Consider the following 26,004-nt stretch of genomic DNA (forward strand, 5'->3'; position numbering starts at 1 on the left):
TAGTATATTCCAAATTATGCACTAAACAGATGTTTTATATCTTTGTGGCGAGAGATTCTCTAAAGGTTTATTTTGAATTTAAGTTGTGCATTGCACATAATCTGAGTACCCCCATCAAATTCAGATCTGTTCTGAACTACCTGATCCTGCTGAGTGTAGTGGAGATTACACTCACATCTAATATGAATTTGGCCGTAAGGCTGTTTTCATATGGGCTGAGGATTGGTCCATCCTGTTGAAATTTGTGCCTGCAAAATCTGTCTCTATTTTTGAGCTGTCACAATGAATTGTGAGTGCAAAGGTGAATAGTTTCAGCTCTACCTGATTTACCCTCACATTTCGATAGCAAATGCAAATTTTGTTTGTCCAGCTTGTACTTTCAAAAGGGGTACCACTCTTAGAAATTTACCTCACAATGTATCTATGCTGTGAGAGAGATGAAAAAGTGAAGATGATTCATGGCTTGCTTAAGAGAAGAGTCCTCATTTCAACAGTTTTAATTGTAATGTTATTGCAAATTGAATATAGACCTGGTTGTCAGATCCTTCAATAGATTCCTAGTAAACATTTATATTACAGTAATTCATAAAGACCCTACTGAAGATCCAGGCCTCCTTGTGCTCATTGTAGTAGAAACATAGAAGAGCTCCCTGAAGAGTTTCAATCTTAAAGATTCAGCAAATGAGGGAGAGGGATATAATATTCAAGCAAATGAACCAGGTAGTGATTAGCATAATTTTGTTGTATTGGGGGTGGTTTGATTTGGTTTTATTTTAAGCAGGGGTAGGATGAGTGAAATAGAAGAAAGCAGAATTGTCTTTTAAGTGAAGGTGGTGGTGCAAGGATGGTTGCTATGAATGTAGCATGGTGTCTTTCAGTCTTTACAGGCCTGGATCAAGATGGAAACAATTCACAGAGAGCCTGTCTTTCCTGCAGTTGTTAGCTTGAAATACAGCTTAAGTTTTGCCCCAATCTGACTCCTGTCTACCCACAAAAATTTCTCACTCCCAGTTAATTGGTGCTTTAAGTTTCAGCCAGGTAGCCTATCTGGAGGGTGACATGTGGTGATGCTCCTGCTGCTGCTTGAGCTATTAATACTGCAAGAGTGCAGTATCTCAAGTTATAACTACTCATCGATAGCTTTTCAATCCCTGTGCTGCTAATCGTATCACTTTGTGACATAGTTATTTTGCAATGTGATCACTCTTGCTGGAGTGTGTTAACTGAAGCTAACTTGCAGTGAAGATCAGCCCTCAGGTATTGACCTTGGCTGGTCTAGCTAGGTGGGAAGCGGCACTGAAGAAAAGCCTGAAGAGAATATCCAAGCTCTCTATGGTCTTCAAAAGGCAAAGCCTCAAGTGCTCCAAAAAGGACCAGTTCAAGAACATCTCCTTGTTTTTATTATGGGGGAGGGGTGAAAGAAATACATCACAAACATGATCCCTATGGCCTTGCACCAGCCTAGTTAATCACATTTTTTTACAGTAGACTTCCGATAATCTGGAACCTATGGGACCTAGGTAATGTTTAGGTTTTTAAGCCTTTTTTACCCTTTTTGCTCAGTTCAGCTGCTGCCGCTGTTACCTTGTAACTCATTTTTTGCCGAAGCTCACTCACTAGGCTCTTGCCATTTTGATGCCGGACTATCAGGAGTACTGGACTATTGGATGCCGGACTATTGGAGTTTTACTGTAATGATGCTTTCCCATCTATTCTTAACCAGCATTCCATTGCTGTGTAATTATGGTGACTGTTGTCTATATTCTGTATGAATCTTTTATCACAATAGTGTATAAATGTTTCATCATGTAGTATAATCTCCCAGTTGGGTAGAAAAGGTTCATCGTCGGTGAATCTCAAGAATATAGAAATAATCTTGTCTTGATTTTTGCCCACTAGTTGGTGTCAGGCTTTCTCTCCTCCCTCTTTCTTGAAAGGATAAGCATCTGTATATAGTACCTTCATATGGAGAGGTGAGAATGCAGACAAAATTAAATGAGACCAGAAATGTGCCTGTAATTAGCACAAAGTAATTCTTCCTCATACTGTACTATTCAGTTTTCCTTTGAGCAGGGTCATTTCCACTATACTGGAATGAAAATAGCAGGGAGGTGATAGTAAATTCTCTCTGGTAGTTAAAATGAAGAGTGAGTGAGTGAAGTTCTCATCAGGCAGAGTGCTACTCTAATATTAATCGTGTGAAACAGGAATACTGGTAAGAGATTGAATTTTATTTTGTGGCCTCTGTCATCTGAATGGGTCTAAGTTATTAAAACTCCACAGGCTTAGTATCCACTGATACATTCCTGCGCTCAGTAGCTGAAGATTTGGGTTGTCTTCCCACATAAGTTGAATTTTTTTTTCTCTCACAGAGGGATGAAAGCTGCCTGTACCTGTCTTGAGTTTTTATTGGAATTTAACATTGATGTATGTACTAGCTGCAACCAAGACCTGGCCCCAACTTCTGTGCAGATGAAAACCAGCTTGGTCCTTGGATAGGCTGGTGTCCACAGTGGGCCTGACTTGTTCAGATTTATATGCTCCATCAACTTGTACATGGTGTTCAAAAGGGAGATTGATCTATAACTACAGGGATAATCTGCAAGTTTTCAAGTCCTTGGCTTCTCTCCACATGCAGGGGATTTCCCTGTTCTTCCCAGGATGTTTGTAAAAAGCTCCATCATTAATTTCAATGCCAGTGGACCCAGCTACAGGAAATGGGGATTGATACCATCTTTTCCTGATGCCTTTCTAAATTTCCTGGCTGCAAGGACTGCATCAATATCCTTACTAGTGAATGGTCTAGACCTTTGGGTTTGCTAAATTTGATGCTTGGTTTGTTTACAATGCTGTTTATCCACTGGCTATTTTAGCATCCGCAAAAGTTTAGTACCAGTGGCATTAGCTTTCACCTGTGACCCAGAGGCATGTGAGAGATTTGCAGTCCTTAGGCGTCTCAGCAAGTTTTAGGTGCATCTGCTGGAGAGGTGAAGTTTAAAGCTCCACAGTCAGGTCAGTGTTTTTGCCTTGCTGCATCTAGTGACACTCAAGAGAATCTCTACACATGATATTTTGTGGAAGAGTTTTTGGTTTTCAGCAAAGTACGATGACATTGACCTTGGGAATTGTTCTTTGTAGTGGAGATTAGGAGTGAAGTAAAATGGTCACAGATCGATATTTGCCATTGGGGGGATGCTAGAGTTAGTATTGTCCATAGTAATAAAAAAAGTGGCCCAGTCTGTTTTTTTGAATTTTCAATGTAGCACTGGTTTTGAGTAGAGAGCTGGAATTTGAAAGCAGGTATGTGTCAGTACTGGTCTGTGCAGTTTGGGAAGTCATCAAGGATAATCTGTAATGGAAGTATCAGCATATCTCTATCATCTTAGAGATGAACATTAGGTCAAGGCAATATCCTTTGTCCTCTTCTGCAGAGTGGAAAATGATGCATTGTTGCTCGTCAAAAAGGATGCGCATATCATTTGCTGATGCCAAATGGTCATTTCTTCACCAGTTATGTTGTCTGCTGCATAGCCATATCATGTGTAGTTCCTATTAGTCACCCACAAAATACAGCAAGGTTCTGTGCATTCTGCAAAGCTGGTTGAGGCCACTGTGCGCCAAGTGATTCCTGCTATCACAATTGATAAAACACCACCAAAATCAGAACTGGCAAATTAGTTTTTATAGTTAATTCTGAAACTGAATCCTAATTTGTCCACAGACATACACATGCATACACAACACTCTGGAAAACCTCTTTGCAATTTACATTGTGGAAAGGTAACTGTTTATTTACTTATTAGGTCTGAAATCAACCAGATGAAATTCAGTAAAGACAAATGCAAAGCATTACACTTAGGAAGGAAAAAAATCAAATGTACAACAACAAAATGGAGAACAACTGACTAGCTTACTATAGTACAGCTGAAAAGGCTCTTGAGGCTATAATGGATCTCAAATTGAATCCAGGTCAAAAGTGTAATAAAGTTGTGAAAGACTAGTACCGTCGGGTTGTATTCACAGACGTATCAGTATGAATTACCCAAGAAGTAATTTCCTCCTCTCCTTAGCACTGATGAGGCCTTAGCTAAATTACTGTGTCCAATTCTGGGTGCCGCATTTTAAGATAGGTTGGAGATAGTCCAGAGAACCACACCAAAATTGGTAAGTTAGAAAACCTGATCTATGAGTAAAAACTGGACATGTTTAATTTTGAGATAAGAAAACTGATAAGTCTTCAAGAATGCTAAGGGCTATTGCGGAAAGGGTGGTGATCAGTTCTCCATGTTTACTGAAGGTAGGACAGAAAATAGAGGGCTTAATCTGCAATAAAGCAAATTAAATACCCTTAAATTTTTAAGTTTTTACCGGGAACGCCCATGGTATGGAGAAGGAAGTGGCTCTGTGTGCTGCTGCTCCCTCTCTGCCCCCATCTGGGGGAACAGCAATTTGCAGAGCTGCTTTCCCTGAGGCTTTTCCCCACTGCTTCTATAGCAGCGGGTGTGTGTGTGTGTGTGTGTGTGTGTGTGTGTGTGTGTGTGTGTGTGTGTGTGTGTGTGTGTGTGTGTGTGTGCGCGCGCAGCAAGGAGAACAGAGTCACATGTGCCCCTGGATGCAAGGTGGCAGGTAAGCACCCCACCCTCAGACCTTGCATGCCGAGACTCTGCAGCGCCCTCCCTGGCTCAGCAAAAGCTTTAAGCTGACATTCCCTGTTCCCCAAGTTTGCTGGTTTAAAGAGGTTCGAGCATATTAGCAAAAACCTTTCTAACAGCAGGGATAGGTAAGCACCAGAATAGGTTTCAAAGGGAAGTTGTGAAATCTTTGGTTTTGGATATTTTTTTAAAGAACAGATTAGACAGATACCGATATGGGAGGGTACAGGTGTATTTGGTCCTGCCTCAGCCTGGAAGACTTCTCAAGGTTCCTTCCAGCCTTATATTTCTATATGTAAATCCACTTTATATAGAACTCTTACCATCTATTGTGTAGGTCTTTTGGGACTAATAGGTGTTCTGTCAACAAAGTTTAATGTGTTACTGCAAATTCCTACAAATATAATTAAAAGATGAGGCAGTCTAAATTCCCTTCTCAGAAGGGCTCCTTCAATTTGATGGCTAATGTGATTTGTTTTCCTCAATAAAAATGATCACTTAACCATATTTACTATGTCTTATTGTTTCCTAGTTTAATTTGAAAAACAAAGTCTTAACTTCTCTTAAAATGCAGTTATACTCTGAAATATTAAATGGAATTGTGTGGTTCCATGTTTGTGCCTTAGTAATTTTAATAACAACCTTTTTGAATTTACAAGTGAAAAGATTGACTTTCCAAATGTCACCCATTGCCAACTCCACCTTGAACCTGAAAGTCAGGATTTTTTAAATTTTCTGACGTATTCATCGTATCATTATTAGTAAAAAAGATTATGTAATTGAAATTTAGTTTACAATGCTTTTTCTTGTGTGAATCAGAAAAATACCTCACCGTCCCATAGCTATGTTGACTGCAGAGCCATACTGAAGTAAAAATATATTTACGTCAGTAAATAGGCATGACTGAATATACACAGAGAACAGATCTGCTAAGAAAGAAGGTGTCATTTCTATACTGCTATTTTTCTGTCTACAGTCACATTGTACATTGTGTTATTTCATGGTTCATTAAAGCTGCATTTTAAAAGTCAGTTACAGAACCATTGGGATGGTCTCCCATTATATTATTCAATTATACACTCCTATTTCTCCATTGCTCCACACACATGCGTATCGAGACTAGTTATTTTTATTCAACCTGACCAGCTCAGATGATAATTGTATTATATATTTAATGTGATTGAGAACAATCTAATATCTGCAAGAAGACATGCCTCAATTTTTCATTCCCTTTGGTAATCATTCAGGATCCACAGGAAGCTGTTAATAGCATAATTTCAGTTGTTACTTTTTTGATACCTTACTTATACTCCATATTCATCTGTAAATCTATTAGTCACAGAAAAGTCTCCTATCAGTCACAGAATTTTGGGAGTGAGCTCTCTGGGGAGTTTCCAAAACAAAATTAAACAATGTCCATATGCCATCTAGCTATTTTTCTAGTTTAGTTTTTTTCTGGGCTGGACATACATGATTGCTTTTCTGATCTGTCAAGGGGTGATGAGGTGCCAAGCATAGGAAGTTAGAGGAGGTAGCTGATCTCTCCTGTGCTCTTGGTACTCCCCCTGTTGGATCTTAATGTCGTTCACAGTTCGTTCTTTGGATGAGGAGCCAGTATGAGTGTGGACTGGGATGAGGAGCCTTGGAAGGGGCGGGGACCAGAGTAGGACAGGGACAAGGATCCAAGAATGGTTTGGGGACACTGGAGCTTGGAGAAAGACAGATTGGAGTGGCCAGGATAGAGTGGGGCAGAGGCAAAAGGGTCTGTAATCACTACAGTACACTCACCTTATAGAGTCAGGAATAGAACCCTGAAATTCCTCAGTCTTGATATTCTTGTATTAGCATATAGCTGTGAAACCCCTTAGCTAAATGTGTGTCTCATCTTCTTGTGGCTGGCCTACATTTACTTTGTTAGCTCAACTGGCAGAGGTCTGTGCTGTGGATATAATGGTTCTAGCCCTGCTGATGAGCCATGTGGGAGCAATGTGCCATTTAGATTGTGTGCTCTTTGGGCTAGTGATAGTAGTTTTGTTTTGTATTTATACAGCACTTAACACAGTGGGGTTCTGGTCCATGACTGGAGCTGCTTGTTATTACACTGAATTTCTGGGGGTTTTTTAGTTTATTTTTTTCTTAAATTTAGGAAATCACATGCAAAGAATACTACATTAAAAAGAATGGTAAGGTTGCAAATTTAAGCACTCAACTGTTAGGAAATGCCAGAATTAAGGTTGTCTGTTCAACTTAATTTGTCCTCTTGTTCATATGCATTTTGATAAAGTGTATAAATCCAAGATCACATTCTATTTTTTCCACAGGACCCCCATATTATTCAGTTGACAGTCTCAATGGTGCTCAATTAATAAATGACAGTTCAGTTTTGTTTTACCCTTGTGCATTGGGTGACCCATGCCTTATTTACGATCCGCTATTAATAACCTACTCTGAATGTACAATTATAAATTTTCTTATGGGCTTTTAGATGGAGCGCATCATTGTAGCATGGGAGTGCTTCAGAGAGATTAACTGATTTATTTTTACAACAGCATTGTAAAGTAAGGCAGCATTATACCTGTTTTACAGATGTAGAACTAAGGCAAAGAGATAATATCAATAGCGCACACCAGTTTTGGTGCTCATGGCCTGTTTTTTTTATACCATTTGATAGCATTTTGTTTATTCATAGCATCTCTCATTGACTTCAGTTGCTGTTGAGTGCTCAGCCTCAGACGTTTGATTAGCTATTTGTGTAGTGGTTCACAGAGTGCAATGCTGTTCTTGGGTATGTGCCCCTAGTTTCTACTTCTGTGCAAGTCATATAAATTATTAATACCACAGACAATTAATAATAATTAAAATAACGGTAGATAATATTAGTGAGTTTGTTGGAACAAGAAAATGTGTTCGTGAAATAGACAACAATTTGCAGTGCAGTGTTATTAGAGTAGGGCTCTACCAAATTTGTGGTCAAGGACTATTTTGTTCAGTTTTGTGGTCATAGAATTTTAAAAATAAAACGTCATTATTGCAGCAGTTTAAATTTTGAAATGCCACGGTGTTGTAATTATAGGAGTTCTGACTCAAAAAGGAGATGGTAGAGATTTGTAAAGTTTGTATATGGGGGTTGCAGTACTGCTACCCTTACTTCTGTACTGCTACTCACAGAAGCACTGCCTTCAAAGACAATGTCAGCAGCTGCTAACTGGGAGCCCAGCTCTGTAGGCAGAGACACTAGCAGCAACAGCAAGGAAGTAAAGATGGCATGATATGGTATTGTCAGTCTTACTTCTGTGCTGCTGCCTACAGAGCTGGACTCTCAGTTAGCAGCCACCTTTATAAGGCTGCCTAGCTCTGAAGGCAGCAGTGGAGAACTAAGGATGGAGTGGAATGGTATTGGCATCCTTCTGTGGTGCTGCTAGCAAAGCACTGTCTTCATAGCTGGGCTGCTGTTAGCTGCAACTTTCCAGCCACCCTGTTCTGAAGGCAGCACGTATGTAAGTATGGTAATGCATACACCCCTAGAACAGGGGTGGAGAACCTAAGGACTGGGGGCCAGATATAGCCCCCAGGTTGCTTGGATCTGGCCCCCAAGGCTCAGGGCTTCCCCCTGCCCCAACACTGGAGAGCGTGCAGTGGCTCTCCAGCCCCCCTGACACCTCACCACCAGGCAGTAGCATACAAAATCTACTTGCCTGAGTCCCCCTACGCTCTGGTATGTGAGAAGAATGTGGGGAATGCCTCAGTCAGGGTCCACATCAGTGAGGGTTTGTTTTTCTTTTTTGGCTTCTTGCTTGTGTGGGTCCCAAACTGATTTTTCTATGGGTCAGCATCTCCCCACCCAAAAAAGGTTCCCCAGCCCTGCTCTAAAATAACTTTGTGACCCTCCTGCAACTCCTTTTTGGGCCAGAACTTTTAATTTGAGAAGTGCTGGTCTCCCCTGTGAGATTGGTATAGTATAGGGTAAAAGCAACACAAAGACCAGATTTCATGAGTTTTCTATGGCTTTGACTTTGGTGGGACCCTCGCTGTTAGTAAGATAGACTAAATGAAGATTTTTAGAGAAATATTATTTTTATCCTGATGTTGGTCCTCTATTCGTGGAAGAATAATCTTAAAACATTTGTGTATTTATTTATGAAAAAATAATTGTGAAACATACCATTATTAGTACAGAAGGTCAACATTTTTATTTTATTTTAATTCTTGTAGCCTTCAGGAAAAAGAACGGTCGCTCAGCATGTCCATTAAAGAAACAACTGCCAAAGTAAGTGCATATCAACTATCATTTTTTCAGTAATTTAAAAAACAAAGATAATGCATTACGTTTTAAAAGACAGAATATTACATTTAAAAGGCCAAATGTGTGGTATTTCTTCTGAGTATGTTTCACATATACATATTCTTAATATCTATTTAAAAAAGAACTCTAAACCTGGTCAAGACATTAAAATGCTTATGGGTCTGCCAAAGGAATCAGGTAGAATGGTTGTTTACTTGTAATATTTCTTGGTCCATGTTCACAAGAGAAACCAATTTGTTGACCTCTACTTAGAATAGAGCTGTCAGCTTTAAGAAATGAAACTGAAATCTGGTCACAATTGAATGTCTTCATTATCAGGAGAAAAGAGCCGTACTCTCATATTGGTTTTACTGGTGGCAAATCCAGAGGAATGCCATTCAAGTTAGGGATGTTACTCAGCATTTACAGTTGTGCACATGGAAATCAGTCAGGCCCAGGGTAATTATGATAAATTAATTACCTTTTCATCCCATCTGGGTAAATTTTAGATATACTCACACATATTATTAAAAATTGTCACATAATGCATAGTAGTTTCCTGGATACTTAATGGACCTAGTAGGGGCGAGGCCTCGGAGAAGGGGCAAGCAGAGTGGTTCTGCCTTGCATTTTGGAGGGTCCTGCAGTGGCCACTCCAACTGTCCTATGGATGGGCTGGTCCCCCATATTGAGGATAGTGATAGAGCCCAGGGAGGCTTGGTGGATTACTGGGAGACCTGGGGCTGGCTTCAGGAGTCAGCCCTTCACCCTCACATGCACTGTGGTGGTGGGAACCGCAGGAAGTGGAGTAACATAACAGCCTGCTCTGCTGCCACTTCCAACTGGGTCACTCCACTTTCTGGTGTCGTGGCCTTGCAGTCAGGGAAGGGGCGGGGCAAGGGTGTTCGGTTTTGTGCATATACTTGGTTTTTGAAGTTTATGCATGATATCTGGTTTTGCATTTGTGGCCAATAATGTCTAGCAAATGTAAATACTTTAGACTAGGTTTTTTTTGCAGGAAGTTTTTTGTACTTCTCTCACCAAAGGCATAAGTCCTCTGAGCATTGTAAATATAAAGGACAGGAGGGGTCTGAAATATCATGTTGTTGAAAAACTTTATTGTGGTAGTAATTAGGTTTTATTTTTTCCTAACCAAGTATTGGCTGTTAATGTAAAGTATTGTTCCTGACACATTTCTTGGCTTTTACTTAATAAAGTTCAAAATGTATGGTTCTCTCCATTGTGTTGGTTTGCCTCTGCCTCTCTTCACTGCAGGCAAAATCTAGCTGAGGCCTCAGTCATTGCACACGTTTCCACCTGTTATAGTTCTTCACCCTCAGAAAATTATTGGCTAATTTAGATGGAATGCAGAAAAGAAAGTAGTGTGTAGTATCTGGAGACTGGGAGAAATTAAATTATGTAGAGCAGTGACTAGAAATATGTGCATTACAATTTAATAGGAAGATTTAGAAAGGGGTTCTATACGAATACTGACAGCTTGAAGGATGGTTTTATTGGCTAAAAGAATAGCTGGCCCAGTTATGATTAACAGATTCTTTTAGCTGAAATAAAGGGATATATGTAATAAGTGGAAAGAGTTTCAAGCATTGTAGTTAATTTTATATAGTTAAAATAAGCTTCCTGAATACATCTGGTGATAGTGTAAAAAATATCTGGGTGCGATGTATAATTAATTTACTACTAACAGACCGGGGTGGCCAACCTGTTAGAGACAAAGAGCCAAAATAGCAGTGGATAGAGTGCAAAGAGCCACATAGAGGGAGGAGGGAGGGGAGATTTCTTGAGGAAAAAAAGAACAAACAAACCCTGCACTGGGGGAAAATAGGTGCCGGTACACCATCCCAGGGCATACCATCACAAAAAAAGCACTGGGAAGGGGTGAGAGGTGCAAGGTCTGGCAGGGAATTTGTGTGCAGGAGAAAGTAGAGAAGAGGATGCTGGCTTGGGAGGGAGGGGGAACTCCAGGCTGGAGAGTGTTGGGGTCAGGTGGAGGGTTGGGGTGCCGAGCAAGCCGCAGGCTTGTGGCTGTGAGGGTGCAGGAGTTTGGGCTGGGATGCATGAGGGGCTCAGAGCAGGGAGGCTCGGAGTATGATGGGCTCAGGACACAGATTTGCAGTGTGTGGATGGTGCAGAAGTGTTGTGGCAGAACACTGGAGATGTGGGGGTGCAGGAGTTTGGGGATGTGAAAGGCTCAGGACAGGGGGTTCCAGTGTATGATAGGCTCAGGTTTGGAGTCTGGGAGGGTACAGGAGTGTTCTGATGCTACGGCCAGATGGGGTCTTGGCCCCAATTGGGGGCTTGTTGGCCAGGCTTCATTGTTAAATAAAATATTATGTCAAACACAAAATGTTTCAGAGTTGTCTTTATTTATGAGAGGGCAGGGAACCTGTTTTGAGTCAAGGGTCACTGACTCAGTCAGGGCCACACAAGTGTGATGCAAAAAAAACCCCCTCCAAACCCCTCCAAGCCTCACTAATGTGGCCCCAACTGTGCTGGTGGGGGTGGGTACAGGGTGCTGGTGGGTGCTGGGGCAGGGTACTCGTGGGGGGAGGGGTAGTCTGGCCAGGGGGAGGATACAGAGACAGCTGGGGCCAGTACCTGGGGATCCCGGGTCTCATGAAGCACACTGGCTGCTCTTCCCTTCCCCTTCCCCCAGCAACCCCCCACTCTAACCCAATCCCCCTCTCTTCCCCAGAGCCAGGGACCACCCCCCCTCTAACCCAGTCCCCCTCCCCGTCAACTTAATTCGCGGGTCCCAGAGGTAGACTCCACTGCTACAGCCACGCTACAGCAGCTGGCCTTGAGATGTGCTGGTTGGGAGGCTGTGTGCACCCCCTCCCCAAACCAATCCCCCTCCCCTCCCTTTCCCCAGACTCCCTTCCCCTGCTCTAATAGAGTTCCCCCTCCCTCCCATTCTAACCTAATTCTTGGGTCCCGGAGCTGCCACCACCACTACAGCTGTGTGTCTCCCTCCAGGTGCTGGGGCACGTGCGCTGAGCAACTGGCATGCCATGCGCACCCCCCAACTCAATCCCCCTCTCCTCCCACAGAGCCAGACACCTCCCCTCCCTAACCCAATCTCCCTCTTCCCCCAGTCTTATGCTGGGGTCTTGGAGCCAGAGCCGCTGCTACCGCCATGTGCCTCCAGGATGCCATGCGCACCCCCCACACCCAATCCTCCTCCTCTCCCCTTCTCTAGAGTCAGGCATCTCCCCCCACTCTAAACCAATTTTCCTCTTCCACTAACCTTATGCCCAGGTCCTGGAGCCCGTGCTGCTGCCTGTGCTCAGCAGCTGGCTGCTAGCATATGCAGGATATGACACAGTGTGCTGGGGGCTGTGAGTGGAACAGCGTGGGCCGTGAGCACACATGAGGCTCACAACGGCCCAGCCGTGAGAGCGGCTGACCTGAGCGGTTCCGGGTTCCGTCCTGGTTCCCTCAGGAGCCACAATTTATGCAGCTCGTGAGCCGCAGATTGGCCATCGCTGTAATAGATAATCTTTGAGAGTCCTGTAACAGATAGCTGTGTGTGTGTGTGTGTGTGTGTGTGTGTACATGTCTCTCTCTATATACAGTAATACTAGTTTAACACGTGCCCGCTTAACACGTTTTGCACAATAGCACAATATTTTTTTTTTAGGGAATGTTTTTCGAATAACATGACCATCCCTGAAATAACACGAAAATAATCAAGTGGCAGACTACTTTGCATGGCGGTATAAGTTGGTGAAAACAGGGTAATACGCATGAGCGGATGAATACATGTGGTCACAGTGCTCTTCCACGTGTTTCTTTGTGTTTTAAGAAACTGCGGCGACTTGTGTTGCTAGTTATCTTGTGTTACTAGATATCTAATGTTGATGTTGACAACGCAGCACCAACAAAAAATTGACTTTGCCACCACCACTGCCTGAAACGCAATCCCCACCTTTTCCATTATTTTTAATGGGAAAATTGACCCCGCATAGCATGTTTTCACTTAGCACGAACATTTTCAGAAATGCATCTATAGTGTTAAATGAGGAATTATTGTGTGTATATGTGTGTGTGTGTGTGTGTGTGTGTGTGTATATATACACACACACACACACACACACACACACACACACACACACACACATACATACACAGAGACGCGTGCACACACATATATTGCATCACTGAGGAAGACAGAGCATCGAAAGGCAAACAAACATTCACCTGAAATTTCAATTCAACTCCAACGTCCTCAGAGATGGCCAGTGCCTGTTTTACTAATGTTGGACACTAGGTTCCATCCACTATCATGCTTTCCCAAGGCTTCTCTGGGGGATTAGAATCTGTAATGTTGGCTCCACCTAGCAGTAAGAGTCTGTCATGTCAGCCTGGCTTGTAGCAGTGGGTATGGGTAACCAGGCCGTCCCATTTCATCGGCATCCAACCTAAGTGATACATTGGGCTCTGTAAGGAAGGTGCCCACTAACTGTGGTCCAGCTAATACCCTCCCCCTGGTCTCTTCCTTTTTCTTTTTCTCTCTGGGGGGGGGGGGGGCACACAGGCCTCTGAAGACTGGAGCATCCTTCTTCATGCAGCAGTCCTCCTCCTGTAGATATTCTGGCATAATCCCCCTGTAGCAGTGAGTGCAAGACTGTCTTCTCTCCATCTGCCATCTTGCTATGCTGAAAAGACGCCCTGGCTGGTACCAGAGTTGTTCTTCACTCCTCTCTCTCCACAGTGTGGGATTTATCTACCCCAGTACAATCACTTTAGGCATCTGCTTGATGATTGTCTTTAATCCCCGGGGTATTGCCTGCCACACTGATATGAACCTTTACCAGAATAATTTTTGTTTTTGTTTTTTCCTTTGGCACTCTAAAATAGAAGTATTGAGAAAATGTAACAGAAAAATTACTTATGATATGCAAAATTTTTCAGAAGTGATAATATACCTTAAATAGAAAGTGTTGTTTGCTTTTATATTTTGTTTTCTCTTCTCTCCATTCCCCATACCAACTGTTGTCCTGTGCTTTGTTAGACAAACCTATATTTGATTTCACTATAACCATATCTAAGTCCTAGGTGTTAAGTGAAGAAGTGATCTGTAGTGGAACTGGGAAGCTGGACGCTTGAGGGTGGGCCTGTCCCTATTTCTAACTTTTAGTGAGACAGTGGCAGGGTTGCCAACTGTCAGCAAATTTACAGACAGTCTGTAAAAAATTAGCTGAAATTGGACATGTCCGTAAAGTGTGTTTAAAAAAAAAAAAAATTTAGGTGTCTGTAAATTTCATAAAAGTGCAATACAATTTCAAAAAACAGCAATTATTCTATAGCAAAGGTCTAACCAGCCTCCTATTTTTCATATTCATTGCACTTGTCATGTTGCTGCTTTATGTGCAACTGATGCGTGCAAGGCAATGCCAAAGGTAATTGAACAGCTTTGCAGAGATATTCATAACCATTTTGCGCACAGCTGCAAACAAATGCAAGTTTATAAAGAGTTTCAGGAGTTTTTAGAGGGGCTGAGAGAGGGAGTTAAATAGCATATTGTTCTTGTGATGTATGAATGACAATGATTACTTTTCACTTTTGGCCATTTATGTCATCTTAATATAGTATAAAAATTATGTCCATAAAAAAATTTGTCTGTTCATAAATGTTTCCCATTTTGTCCATAAATGAAATTTCTGTGGGTTTGCAACTCTGGACAGTGGGGCCTGTGAGGCCTAGAGGAGAGTGTTTGTTTTGCCAGTGGAGTTGGGGAGCTGACTTCTGCTTCCTCAAGCTAAGAGTGGGGGGTAGTGTGGTGCCTTCCTATCTTGAAAGCTCCTGGGGAGTGTTGCAGAAGTCTTTCAGCAGAAACACTGCACTATATACCACTCTTCAGCTACTGAACACGAAACTAGCTATATTATCTTGAACTAGTGTAGGCTCTTTCCAGTGCCCATCTATAGCGGTGTAGCAGAATTTGATGTTTATGGTTAGGAAAGCAGGCGTATGGGAAGGTATTTTTGATAAACAAATTACTTATACATTTTGGCTACGTCTACACTGGCCCCTTTTCCGGAAGGGGCGTGTTAATTTCAGCTATCGTAGTAGGGAAATCCGCGGGGGATTTAAATATCCCCTGCGGCATTTAAATAAAAATGTCCGCCGCTTTTTTCCGGCTTTTAGAAAAGCCGGAAAAGAGCGTCTACACTGGCCCTGATCCTCCGGAAAAAGCGCCCTTTTCCGGAGGCTCTTATTCCTACTTTGAAGGACATTTTTATTTAAATGCCGCGGGGGATATTTAAATCCCCCGCGGATTTCCCAACTACGATAGCTGAAATTAACACGCCCCTTCCGGAAAAGGGGCCAGTGTAGACGAGCCCTTTGTGTTACTGACTCGTAAATCTGCTTACCTGAATTCCCCTGGTTACCAGACACCATTTTTGAAAATAGGCCATTGGTGCAAAGTTCATAATCTTGTTCATAATGGTCACAATATCTACTACTGAAACAGTCTCTGTGTGTGTTTTCTCATGGGTCTTGCTAATAATTCATTACTGTTTTCTCATTTTTATATTGGAATGTGTGGCAAAGCCAATGAATTCTGTTATATGTCTTTATAGAAGTATGACACATCACTTTTTATTAAGTTTTTTAACCTTTTGGCAGAATGTTATGTCATGTTTGGGAAGCAAGAACATTTGAAGCCCTATTTAAATTGCCTTTGTATTTTTCTATTAATCAATAATGTATTGTGGCTGTCTGCTTCAATCTAGGTTTGTACAAGTCAGAAACTGTGCAGTACTTTGAGGAGGAAAGTGAATGATATTGAGACCCAACTACCAGCTTTACTTGAAGCCAAAATGCTTGCTGTATCAGGTAAGGTTTGCCTAATAAGAGAGAGAGAGAGAAGTCTTCATAATAATGCCTTAGAAAATGTTTAGTGAGGGGGATATGTAGTAGTCATACTGAGAATGTAGTATTATCACTATAGTCCAAATGTATAAATATGTGATGGGTAGATTTCCTGATTTTGACATGTTAAAAGTACTTACTGCTCTTCAGTATCTGAAGAGCCATAAAAATAACAAAAAGGTATAATAATTATGTGGCTGAGTATTAAATGACACTGTAAAATGGAATACAACAATTGGTAGCTTCAGCTATTCAGATCATTAAACAACTAATGTTGGCAGTAAAAGAGCAATTTGGTCCTTGGAAGCACTCAGGTGTATTATTTACAACTAGTAAAACACTATATGTGAATACAAAGCCTGATTCATAACAGGTTACATGCCACTTATTTGGGATTACTGCACCATTTACTAAGGAAAAAAGACACAGCATAATTTTGTTTCCAAGTTAAATAGCTGGCTTTTGTAATTCAGTAAGTCTTTCCCACGCATGTAAATGGATACCACTTCATTAGGCACCTGCTACAGAGGACAAGCCAAAATAAAAGAGGGGTAGATTCAGGCAGAAAATGAATTCAGTCTTGCACCCAGTTAAAGAAAAGGGCCAGTGTGTGTTTTACATGTGCCAGAAGGATACATGTGACCTATTCTGTGGCTATTTACTCCTTGAATTAGAAGCTATAGTATTATTTACAAAAGCATAAATAATTGTAGAATATAGCATTGTGAGTCATAACATGTATTGTTTTTTAGAGCTGAATAATGTAAAACTTGAATGCAGACTTCAGGATCAGACAAAATTGGAATGGAAAAAATTAGAGCCCTGATCCTGCAAGTTTCCATATTCTTCCATGTGTCCCTTTCTGGATAGAATTCCTTGTGTTTTGCTTGGGTAAGAATTGCAATGTCAGAGCTGTAGTGGATTTTCATGTGCATATGTTAAAGCAACATGGATCTGTGTGTTTTTTGGAATCATGAGGCAGATTTACCAGTATTCTCCATCTGCTTTACACTACTGCCATGATGCAAATTAGCCAGAAACCAGATTTACAGTCACTTTGTGTTGCAAGAGTGAAGAAGCTAAAAAGAACTGGTGCATCAGATTCTGACATCTTTAGAAAATAAAATGTGTTTGCTATGTAAAATCTTCTTCCATAGCAAAGCATTTTGTACTAATTTTTAAAAGAGGTTGCTTAGAGTTCAGCAAGAGATGTAAGAGACAGTTTAATGCATCTGTAAAATGTCTTCCCAATGCTATGAATACACTGCTGTTGCATGCCTTTTTAGGAATGACAGTACTACTTCTTTGCAAATTACGATTTTTTCACTCTGGCCCTCTGAAAAGCTCTTCTAGTGCAAGAGTATTTCAAGGATCAGATATTATAAAATGTTCCTTTATTGTCTCCTTGCCAGATGTCTATATTTTGCTTTCATATGCTGGCAGGCATGATAACTGTTTATCTCTGACAAAACAGAAGTAAATTATTTTGAAGTTTTGTTCTTTGACAGAATAATCTGTTTGGGTGCTGTCTTGCAATCCTTATTCAGACAAAACTCCCAATTAATTCAGTGGAAGATTTCCAGGGGTAAGGATTATGGGCTCCAGTTCTGTAAACTCACACAGTTCTCTTTCATTGACTTTTTTTTTGTCCTGCACCGGCACTGTTTGTTTGTTAAATGTGATTCATGTGACTTGACTTGTTTGCATTTCTTTTTTACTAGTGGTGGCTTGAAGATTAAGTAATTATTTTGAAGGCATAATAAAACTCCATGTAAAGACAGAAAACTGTTGCAAATGTCCAGAAAGGAGGCATGTGATAGGGAAGAGGTCAAGGCCCTGAGATTTTTCTTTAAGTAGTTGTGCCCTAAGGGAAAGGAAGATTAGATAATGAAAAGCTTTTGATGCTATCAGTCTGAGATGTACTTTTTTATTGTAGTTTAGGAGGAGTTTTATTTTCTGAATGAGCCAGTCGCTGCAAAGCGCTGAGCCTAGTATGCTGAATTCAATGAGAGCTGCTGGGAAATGCCTTAGTCCCCACTGACATCTGTGGGAGAAGTTGAGGGCACTCAGTACATCATCTCTGCAAGATGATGCATTATGTAATTGTGATGGATTTGGTCAATGGGACCTCTGTGGGATTACACTAAGCAACTGGTTACATGTAATATCCCACCTTCAGAGTTGTTCTAATAAGCTTATTTCACAGACTAGAAAGCCTCCCAGTGTGGGCTCAATCCTTTCCATTGCCCTGTTCAGTCTTAAATTCTTTCAGCAGTCATCTTGGGTGAGGTAGCCACGGTGAACTGACAACCTGGATTGCCTCACTATCCACTGTTAAATAGGATTTGCACAGGGTGGGACTCCTTTTTGTTTGGTTTAAATTTTTTCCTTACTTTTGATGGAAAAGTATAGCATCTGAGATGAATCTCAGCAGCAGGTGACATGGCCACATGTCTTGGTAGGACCAACTATAACCCCTCTTCCCAGGCTTACAAGGATAAACAAATCTATTCATGGATCATTTTTCTGAATAGTGAGCCATTAAGCTCCTTGAGTGCTACTAATGCTTCTCACTTAGCAGATCTATACTTCATTTCTAACTTCAAATACAGAAATGATAAATGCGTACAACATGAGAGAATCATATTCAGTAAATTACAAACTTTCCAATGGTATGCCACTTGAAGTGTTTCACACGAGCAGGTAAGGCCCATCATTGACAGGGCAAAATCATTTTGCGTAGATTACTCTTATAGCAAAGTTCAAGAAATTAAGTAGCTGTAATATAGTTTTTTATTAATGTGCTTGCAAAAGGGAAATAAAAGAACAGTTTTAAATTTGTAGGATTTCAACTTCAAACATTATTCATTTTATTAATGCAGAGTAACTTTGAATCAGAAACTTCGTAAAGCTTTCATTACTCTTTCCATAACTAATTTGAATTGTAATGGTAAACATTTTTTTAAACTAAAATGACAATTTGAATAGGTGACTTGATTTTAATGATGTTCGCAAATACTTTTTATGAACTCTAATCATAATAGTCATGACTTTTTTCCAATGAAAAACAGGAATAATTATTTAAACCGTTCACCTAGCATATTCCCATGTAAAAAGTAGTACATTCAGCTAATTTAAGAGGCAGGATTGTTTATGCAAAATTTGGTATCTGTAGGTAATCGTAAAGTATGACTTTATTTTGCACAAAAAATCCACAAACCCTTCAAAATATATAATGAAGCATATTCCACTTATATCACATTCATATTCTTATTAAATGTGCATGTGATTTGATCACTTGGATGCCATTGTTCTTCTGCTAGTGTATAGCTAAATTTTGATATGGATGTTAATAACACCTGAATACTAGTTAAGGGAAGAAAATAAAATATCCTATCTACTGTTGTGTACACTCTGTAAGATATAGCAGGAAGGAGGTGCACATGTCTGTAATGGTGTAACAGTATACTGATCCACTGTGTAACAGTATACTGATCTGGATGGTTTATTTACCATTTGTGCCAGGTTGTCCCCTTTTGAGATGCCACCTAACTTCAGATGTAGAAATGATAAACACATAATCTACAATATATTTGAGAGAGTTTGTACGTCTGTCTGTGTGCCCATTTGTTCAAGAATTCTTCCTAAACAGTAAGAGCTAAGACCACCAAATTTGGTATGGAGCTTCTTCTTCCCCTCACTTTGCAGTATGGTGAGGGTTTGGTTGTGCCAGGACAATGGAATGTGTGTGGAATGTGATTGTTTTTCGTCATACACAAAGGGGAGGGGTTGATAGCAGGAACAGTTATACTCCCAAATGACCATAGGAGGCAGCAAGCATGGGGGACAGTTATACTGAAAAATGACCATAGGAGGGCAATAAGTCCTGGGGAGCAGCTTGCCTCACCAGAACTCTTAGGTAGAGAGCAGCTCTCACATTTTAAAAAGCCAGCTGTTCTCCACTCTGGATAGCGGGGAGGGAGTCTTGGCACACTGCCTCCGCCCCATGGCAAAATCTTTCAGCTTCCATTAGCCAGTTTCTTCCTCCATCCCCCCATGTCCAGAGTGGAGCCAAGTGGAGCAGCGAGCAGCCTGTAGCAGATAATCTGCCTAAGGTTCCTGTAGGGCTGCTGGATGGGAGCTGTCTAGGTAAGCACCTTCCACCCAGAGCCTGCCTCTGGCATCCCATCCCCTCTTTCCCCACTGATTCCCTGCCCTAGGCCACCACCCCAACCCTCTGTACCCGCTTTCCCCCTTCTCCCAAGTCACAACTCCCTCTCAGACCCTGCACCCCACCTCCTATACCCTCCCACAGGCCAGAATCCTCTCCTGCACGCAATTCCCCTCTGACCCTGCATCCCATTCCCCAGACCCAGGTCATCACTCAAACCCTCTGCACCCCCTTCACCCAGGTTATAACTCTCTCCCAGACCTTACATTCCTTCCTAAAGCCCCTCTGCCTGGCCAGAATGCTCTTTTATACCCATACCTGCTCCTGGACCGTGCACCCCAAACCCTGCCCCAGATCACAGCCCACTTGTCACCCAAACTCTCTCTGATTCCTCACACCCTCCTTCACCCCAGTCCCGTACCCCAAGCACCCTTTTGGACTCAACCTCCGTCCCAGACTGCACACCTCTTCCATAGTGCAGCCCTTGACCACTTGCCAAAATCTTGGAGTGGACCCCCATAAAAAATATTGCCCACCCCTGAGCTACTGGCTGGCCAGCATGAGGCCTGCCTACCCAGGGAGAAGCTGGTGAGTGGACCCTGGGATCCCTGCTGCCCTGGCTCCAGGACCCTCCTCTCCCCAGGTGATGTGGCCTGAGGGAGAAGCTGGCAGGTAGGCCACATGGCCCCCATTGTATCTATCCCCTGCTTTGAGCCTACTGTTTCTCCTCCTGCAATGAGGAACTACCGTTACTCCTCCTGCAAATTTAAATCCCGGGCTTCATTTGCAGGTTTGAATGCCTACATTAGCCACCCTAGTTCGAACTAGGGTGGCAGTGTAGACATACCCATAGAGTGTAATGTCACACCATTCTTCTTTTTCCTTCCTGCAGATTTATTAGCTTTGCATTCCTGTGTGTGTGCACACAAAACATGTAACCAGTGGGTTTCCCAGTGGAGCCAATTGGACTCCATGGTTTGCATGTATTCCCTGTTTACTTTCCTTTACCCTGCATGCACCATTAGGTGTTGAATCTCATCAATGTCCTACTGTTAAGTATGGTTGGCTTTCCTGTTTCTGGAATTGATAAAAGCCATTCTTGAGTGTCAGGCAAAGTGGTTATTTGGAGGAACTGTAGTGTGTGTTTTTTCCCTCAAAGTGAACACCATGCCTTTTCAGAGTACTCTCAACCTTTGCTGGCTTGGGCAGTGAAAGACCAGACTCCTACTGGACAACTTAACACTCTATTGTTAAATTGTCCAGAAGCTTTGTATTTATTCAGCTTTTTTCTCATCTGTAAACGAACTTTGATTTTATTTCTCCGTAAATTCCTAATTTCTTCATTTACTCATGTACTTGGAGGACTTGTAGACAAAAATTGCTAGAAAAAACTAATTAAGGGTTTCATGATGGCACACTATTTGAAAGATGCATTGCTGTAAAGTATTCCTCATGGGTCTTTTATGTGTAACACTAAAAGGCAATCAGTTTTTGTCACATTGCAAGGAGTAGTATTTTGCTTCCAGTAAGTCTATTATTTGCAGACTTACTTGATTCACTTCTCTTTAATAAAACTGAAATTTTACATGCTAAAAATATTTCATATCTGAGAGTGTTCATTACAGGCAGTCCCCGGGATACGTACAAGATAGGGACTGTAGGTTTGTTAAGTTGAACTTGTATGTAATTTGGAACTGGCGTTCAAATTCAGCCGCTGCTGAAACTGACCAGCGGCTGACTACAGGAAGCCCGAGGCAGAGTTGCTCTGCCCTGGGCTTCCTGGAATCAGCCGCTGATCAGTTTCAACAGCGGCTGAATTTGGACGCCTGGGACAGAGCATCTGGGGCGCTGCCAGGTAGGTCCCCGCAGCGCCACTCCTCAGCACTACTGGACCAACCCGGCAGAACCCCAGCTGCTCTACCCCAGGTGTCCCCAAGTCAGCCGCTGCTGAAACTGATCAGTGGCTGATTCCAGGAAGCCGGGGCAGAGCAACTCTGCCTTGGGCTTCCTGTAGTCAGCCGCTGGTCAGTTTCAGCAGCGGCTGACTTGGGGACGCCTGGGGCAGAGCAGCTGGGGTGCTGCCGGGTTGGTCCAGTAGCGCTGAGGAGCGGCGCTGCGGGACCAACCCGGCAGCGCCCCAGCTGCTCTACCCCAGGCGTCGTCGGCGAGAAAAGCCTGGTCTGCTGGGGGGGGGGGCACACTAGCTGCGCCCCCCCCTAGCAGACCAGGGAGACGCGGGTGGCGGGACCGCTGAGACGCGCCGCGGTCCCGCCCGCATCCTCTGCGGCTTTGCTCCGCGTCTCCCTGGTCTGCTGGGGGGGGGGGCTCCCCCCAGCAGATCAGGGAGACACGGAGCAAAGCCGCGGAGCACACAGGCAGCGGGACAGCCCAGACGCGCTGCAGCAGGACAGCCGCGGCACGTCTGGGCTGTCCCGCTGCCTGCGTGCTCCGCGGCTTTGCTCCACGTCTCCCTGGTCTGATGGGGGGAGTGCCCTCCCCCCCAGCAGACCAGGGAGACGCGGAGCAGCTTTTCTCGCCCCAGAGGATGCGGGCGGCGGGACCGTGGCGCATCTGGGCGTCCCGCCGCTCCCGTCCTCCGAGGCGAGAAAAGTCCCGTTCGTAACTGCGGATCCGACATAAGTCGGATCCGCGTAACTCAGGGACTGCCTGTATTTACATTTATTCCCACATGTAAGATGTATTTCATTTGTTTTACAAAGAGTAAACTTGAACTCTGATTGTCCTTTCAAATACTGTAGTAGGTAATTCTAGCTTTAAAAAGAGTCTAATGACTAATTGAAAGAATTCTCTTCTAATTCCGGCAACAATAACATGTTAAAATAACTTTAAGGCATCTCTTTCTCTGTTTGATGAATATTCCTGTCAATAGTCCACTTGTGCTTCCACCTATCAACTTCAGCAGCTATTGTGGAATTGTTATTAAAATTCTTCAGATGCTCTCAAAATCAGTATATAAAATAAATGTAGAAAAATTTCAGTTGTTGAAATGCAGCTTGGTAGTGACTAAAAAGTGTTGTTTGATGGCTGCTGAATAGCTTACAAGGTATTTGGTGGCTTCGGGGTAATTTGTAGTGGACAGGCACTCAGGTCACACAGTCATAGTTAAATCAAAATAATCTGAATGTGCACTCTTTTTTTTGGTCCTCTGAGATGATTACTTTTATGGACCACTGAGACTGAACTCCTTTCCTCTAGGTATTGATGGGCCTATCATGTCACAGTTGAGGCACATTGAGAGGGCAGTAGGACAGCTTGAATGGCTGTTACTGGTGGTGTACTTGTTCTGTGGCTAAACAGTATGCTTGTCTGTCTCCACATTGTCGGTAGGGTGACATTGTATGAGAGCAAAATCCACCAAGCATATTTAAAAAATGGGGAAAAATCAGTTATTTTAAAGCATGATGATGCAGATTTATGTTCTAACACTACTGGGGGGGGGCTTCTTTTGGAGACTGTATTTTGAATCTCCAGTGCAGAGTGGGAAACTGCAGAATATATCTCAATTGACTACCGAAAGTCACCATCCACTTAAAAAATTATCCGAAAGGCATCTAGTGAGCACCCACAGGAGGAATCGTGTCCTTAAACTATTTCACAGAATAAAGTCTTAATTTGAAGTGATACAACTCAGCTTTCTGTAGAACACAAATGGCTCCTAGCTGCTTGCAGGTGAGAGAGAAAAGAGCCATCCTGTGGAAGAAGCTGATCTAAAAGGGCTTCTAAAATACATAAAAACACTCAGAATTACAGCTGTGTAGAGAAAGGTACTCCGTTTTAAGGAGGATTGTGATATTTTGAAATTTGAGATTTGGAACAAACCCAACATTTTCCAAAATTCTCCAGGAAAGGGAATAAAGTCTCAGTTCTAGGGCATTGGCAACAGTGGGCTGCTCTTGAGTCACGGAGGATAGAAGCTCTGGGGTCCCTGGCTCAGGGTGAGGTCCCTGGCTCCGGAGTAGCAACATAGTTTCACCAAGGGCAAGTCATGCCTGACTAACCTGATTGCTTTCTATGACGAGGTAACTGGCTCTGTGGATATGGGGAAAAGTGGTGAATGTGATATATCTTGACTTTAGTAAACTGTTTGAGATGGTCTCCCACAGTATCCTTGCCAGCAAGTTAAGGAAGTATGGATTGGATAAATGGACTATAAGGTGAGTAGAAAGCCGACTAGATTGTCGGGCTCAACAGGTAGTGATCAATAGCTTAATGTCTGGTTGTCAGTTGGTATCAAGCGGAGTGTCCCAAAGGTTGGTTCTAGGGCCAGTTTTGTTCAAAAGCTTGATTAATGACTGGATGAGGGGATGGATTGCACCCTCTGCAAATTTGCAGTGACCTAAACAAATGCGAGGCTTGGGCCTTAAGAAATCTAATGAGGTTCAACAAGCACAAGTGCAGAGTCCTGCACTTGGGATGGCAGAATCCCAAGTACTGTTATAGGCTGGGGACCAACTGGCTAAGCAGCAGTTCAGCAGAACAGGACCTGGGGATAACGGTGGATGAGAAGCTAGATACGAGTCAGCAGTGTGCCCTTGTAGCCAAGAAGGCTAATGGCATATGAGGGTTCATTAGCAGGAGCATTGCCAGCAGATCTAGAGAAGTGATTATTTCCCTTTATTAGGCACTGGTGAGGCCAAAACTGAAGTATTATGTCCAATTCTGGGCACCCCTTACAGAAAGAATGTGGGCACATTGGAGAAAGTCCAGCGGAGGGCAACAGAAATGATTGTGGGCTTGAGTACATGACTTATGAGGAGAGGCTGAAGGATTTGGGCTTGTTTAGTCTACAGATGAGGGGAATGATGGGAGATTTGACAGCAGCCTTTCACCTGAAGGAAGGTTCCAAAGAGGATGGAGAGAGGCTGTTCTCAGTAGTGACAGCGACAAGGAGTCCTGTAGCAACTTATACACTAACAGATGTATTGGAACATAAGCTTTTGTGGGCAAAGACCCACTTCGACAGATGCATCTTATGCTCCAATACATCTGTTAGTCTGTAAGGTGCTCCAGGACTCCTTGTCGGTTTTGCAGATCCAGATTAACACGGCTATCCCTCTGATACTTGTCAGTAGTGACAAATGGCAGAACGAGGAGCAGTGGTCTCAAGTTGCATTTGGCGTGGTCTAGGTTGGATATTAGGAAATCTGTTTTGCCAGGAGAGTGGTAAAGCACTGGAATAGGTTACCTAGGGAGGTGGTGGAATCTCCATCCCTAGAGGTTTTTAAGTCCCGTCTTGACAAAGCCCTGGCTGGAATGATTTAGTTAGGGTTGGTCCTGCTTTGGGCAGGGGGCTGAACTTGATGACCTCCTGAGGTCTCTTCCAACCCTATGAGTCTATGATTTCTTGGTATGCTGCTGTGGACCCTGGAGTCTCTGGGTAGTTCTTCGAGTGATTGACATGTCTATTCCAGTGTAGGTACATGTGTGCCCCAAGCACAGTCACAGGAAAATTTTCCCTCAGTGATATCTGTCAAATTGACTTTGATGCCCTCTAGAGCTTTTTGCTCATAGCACCAGTAAAAAGGGCCCCTGCTGACACTGATTCATCAGTTCCTTTTTACTACCTATGATGATTGCTGGAACTATTTTGTCCTTGCTTTGCAAGTATAATATCAATGGACTTTATTTCAATTATTGTACATAGTTTGCATAGTTAAGTTTTATTTAGATGTTATTTGGACTTGGATCATTCTCCGCTTAGCGAAATTTGTTCTCTACTCCTGGTAGAGAGGCATGCTTCAGTCACCAGGTTGTAAGCCTTGTACCTCATGCAACAAGGCTATGCCTCTGGGCAATCCTGTTCTAGCTCCTCAGGTGCTTTGGGGAAGCTCACAGTTGGGAGAGCTGCAAGATCTGCAGGGATGTCAAGCCTTATACCACAAAAGACCAAGACACTGGGCTGAAGTTCATTTTAGTGGGGGTAATGCCAATGCCTCCCTCAGAATTGTGACACTCGGATTCAGCACGGACCAACTTGG

At 42.7% G+C, this 26,004-nt stretch overlaps 1 protein-coding gene across 1 annotated transcript in view; it reads left to right on the forward strand.

Annotated features, from left to right (window-relative positions):
* Positions 1-26,004, forward strand: part of DISC1 (DISC1 scaffold protein) — a 273,630-nt gene that overhangs the window by 94,817 nt on the left and 152,809 nt on the right. Inside the window, 2 exon segments of the mRNA XM_089777362.1 lie at positions 8,865-8,919; positions 15,696-15,798. Of these exon segments, the coding sequence (XP_089633488.1) occupies positions 8,865-8,919; positions 15,696-15,798 (158 nt within the window).

Source organism: Pelodiscus sinensis, chromosome 3 (genome assembly GCF_052426305.1).
Source record: "Pelodiscus sinensis isolate ZL-2025 chromosome 3, ASM5242630v1, whole genome shotgun sequence".
NCBI classification, from domain to species: Eukaryota; Metazoa; Chordata; order Testudines; family Trionychidae; genus Pelodiscus; species Pelodiscus sinensis.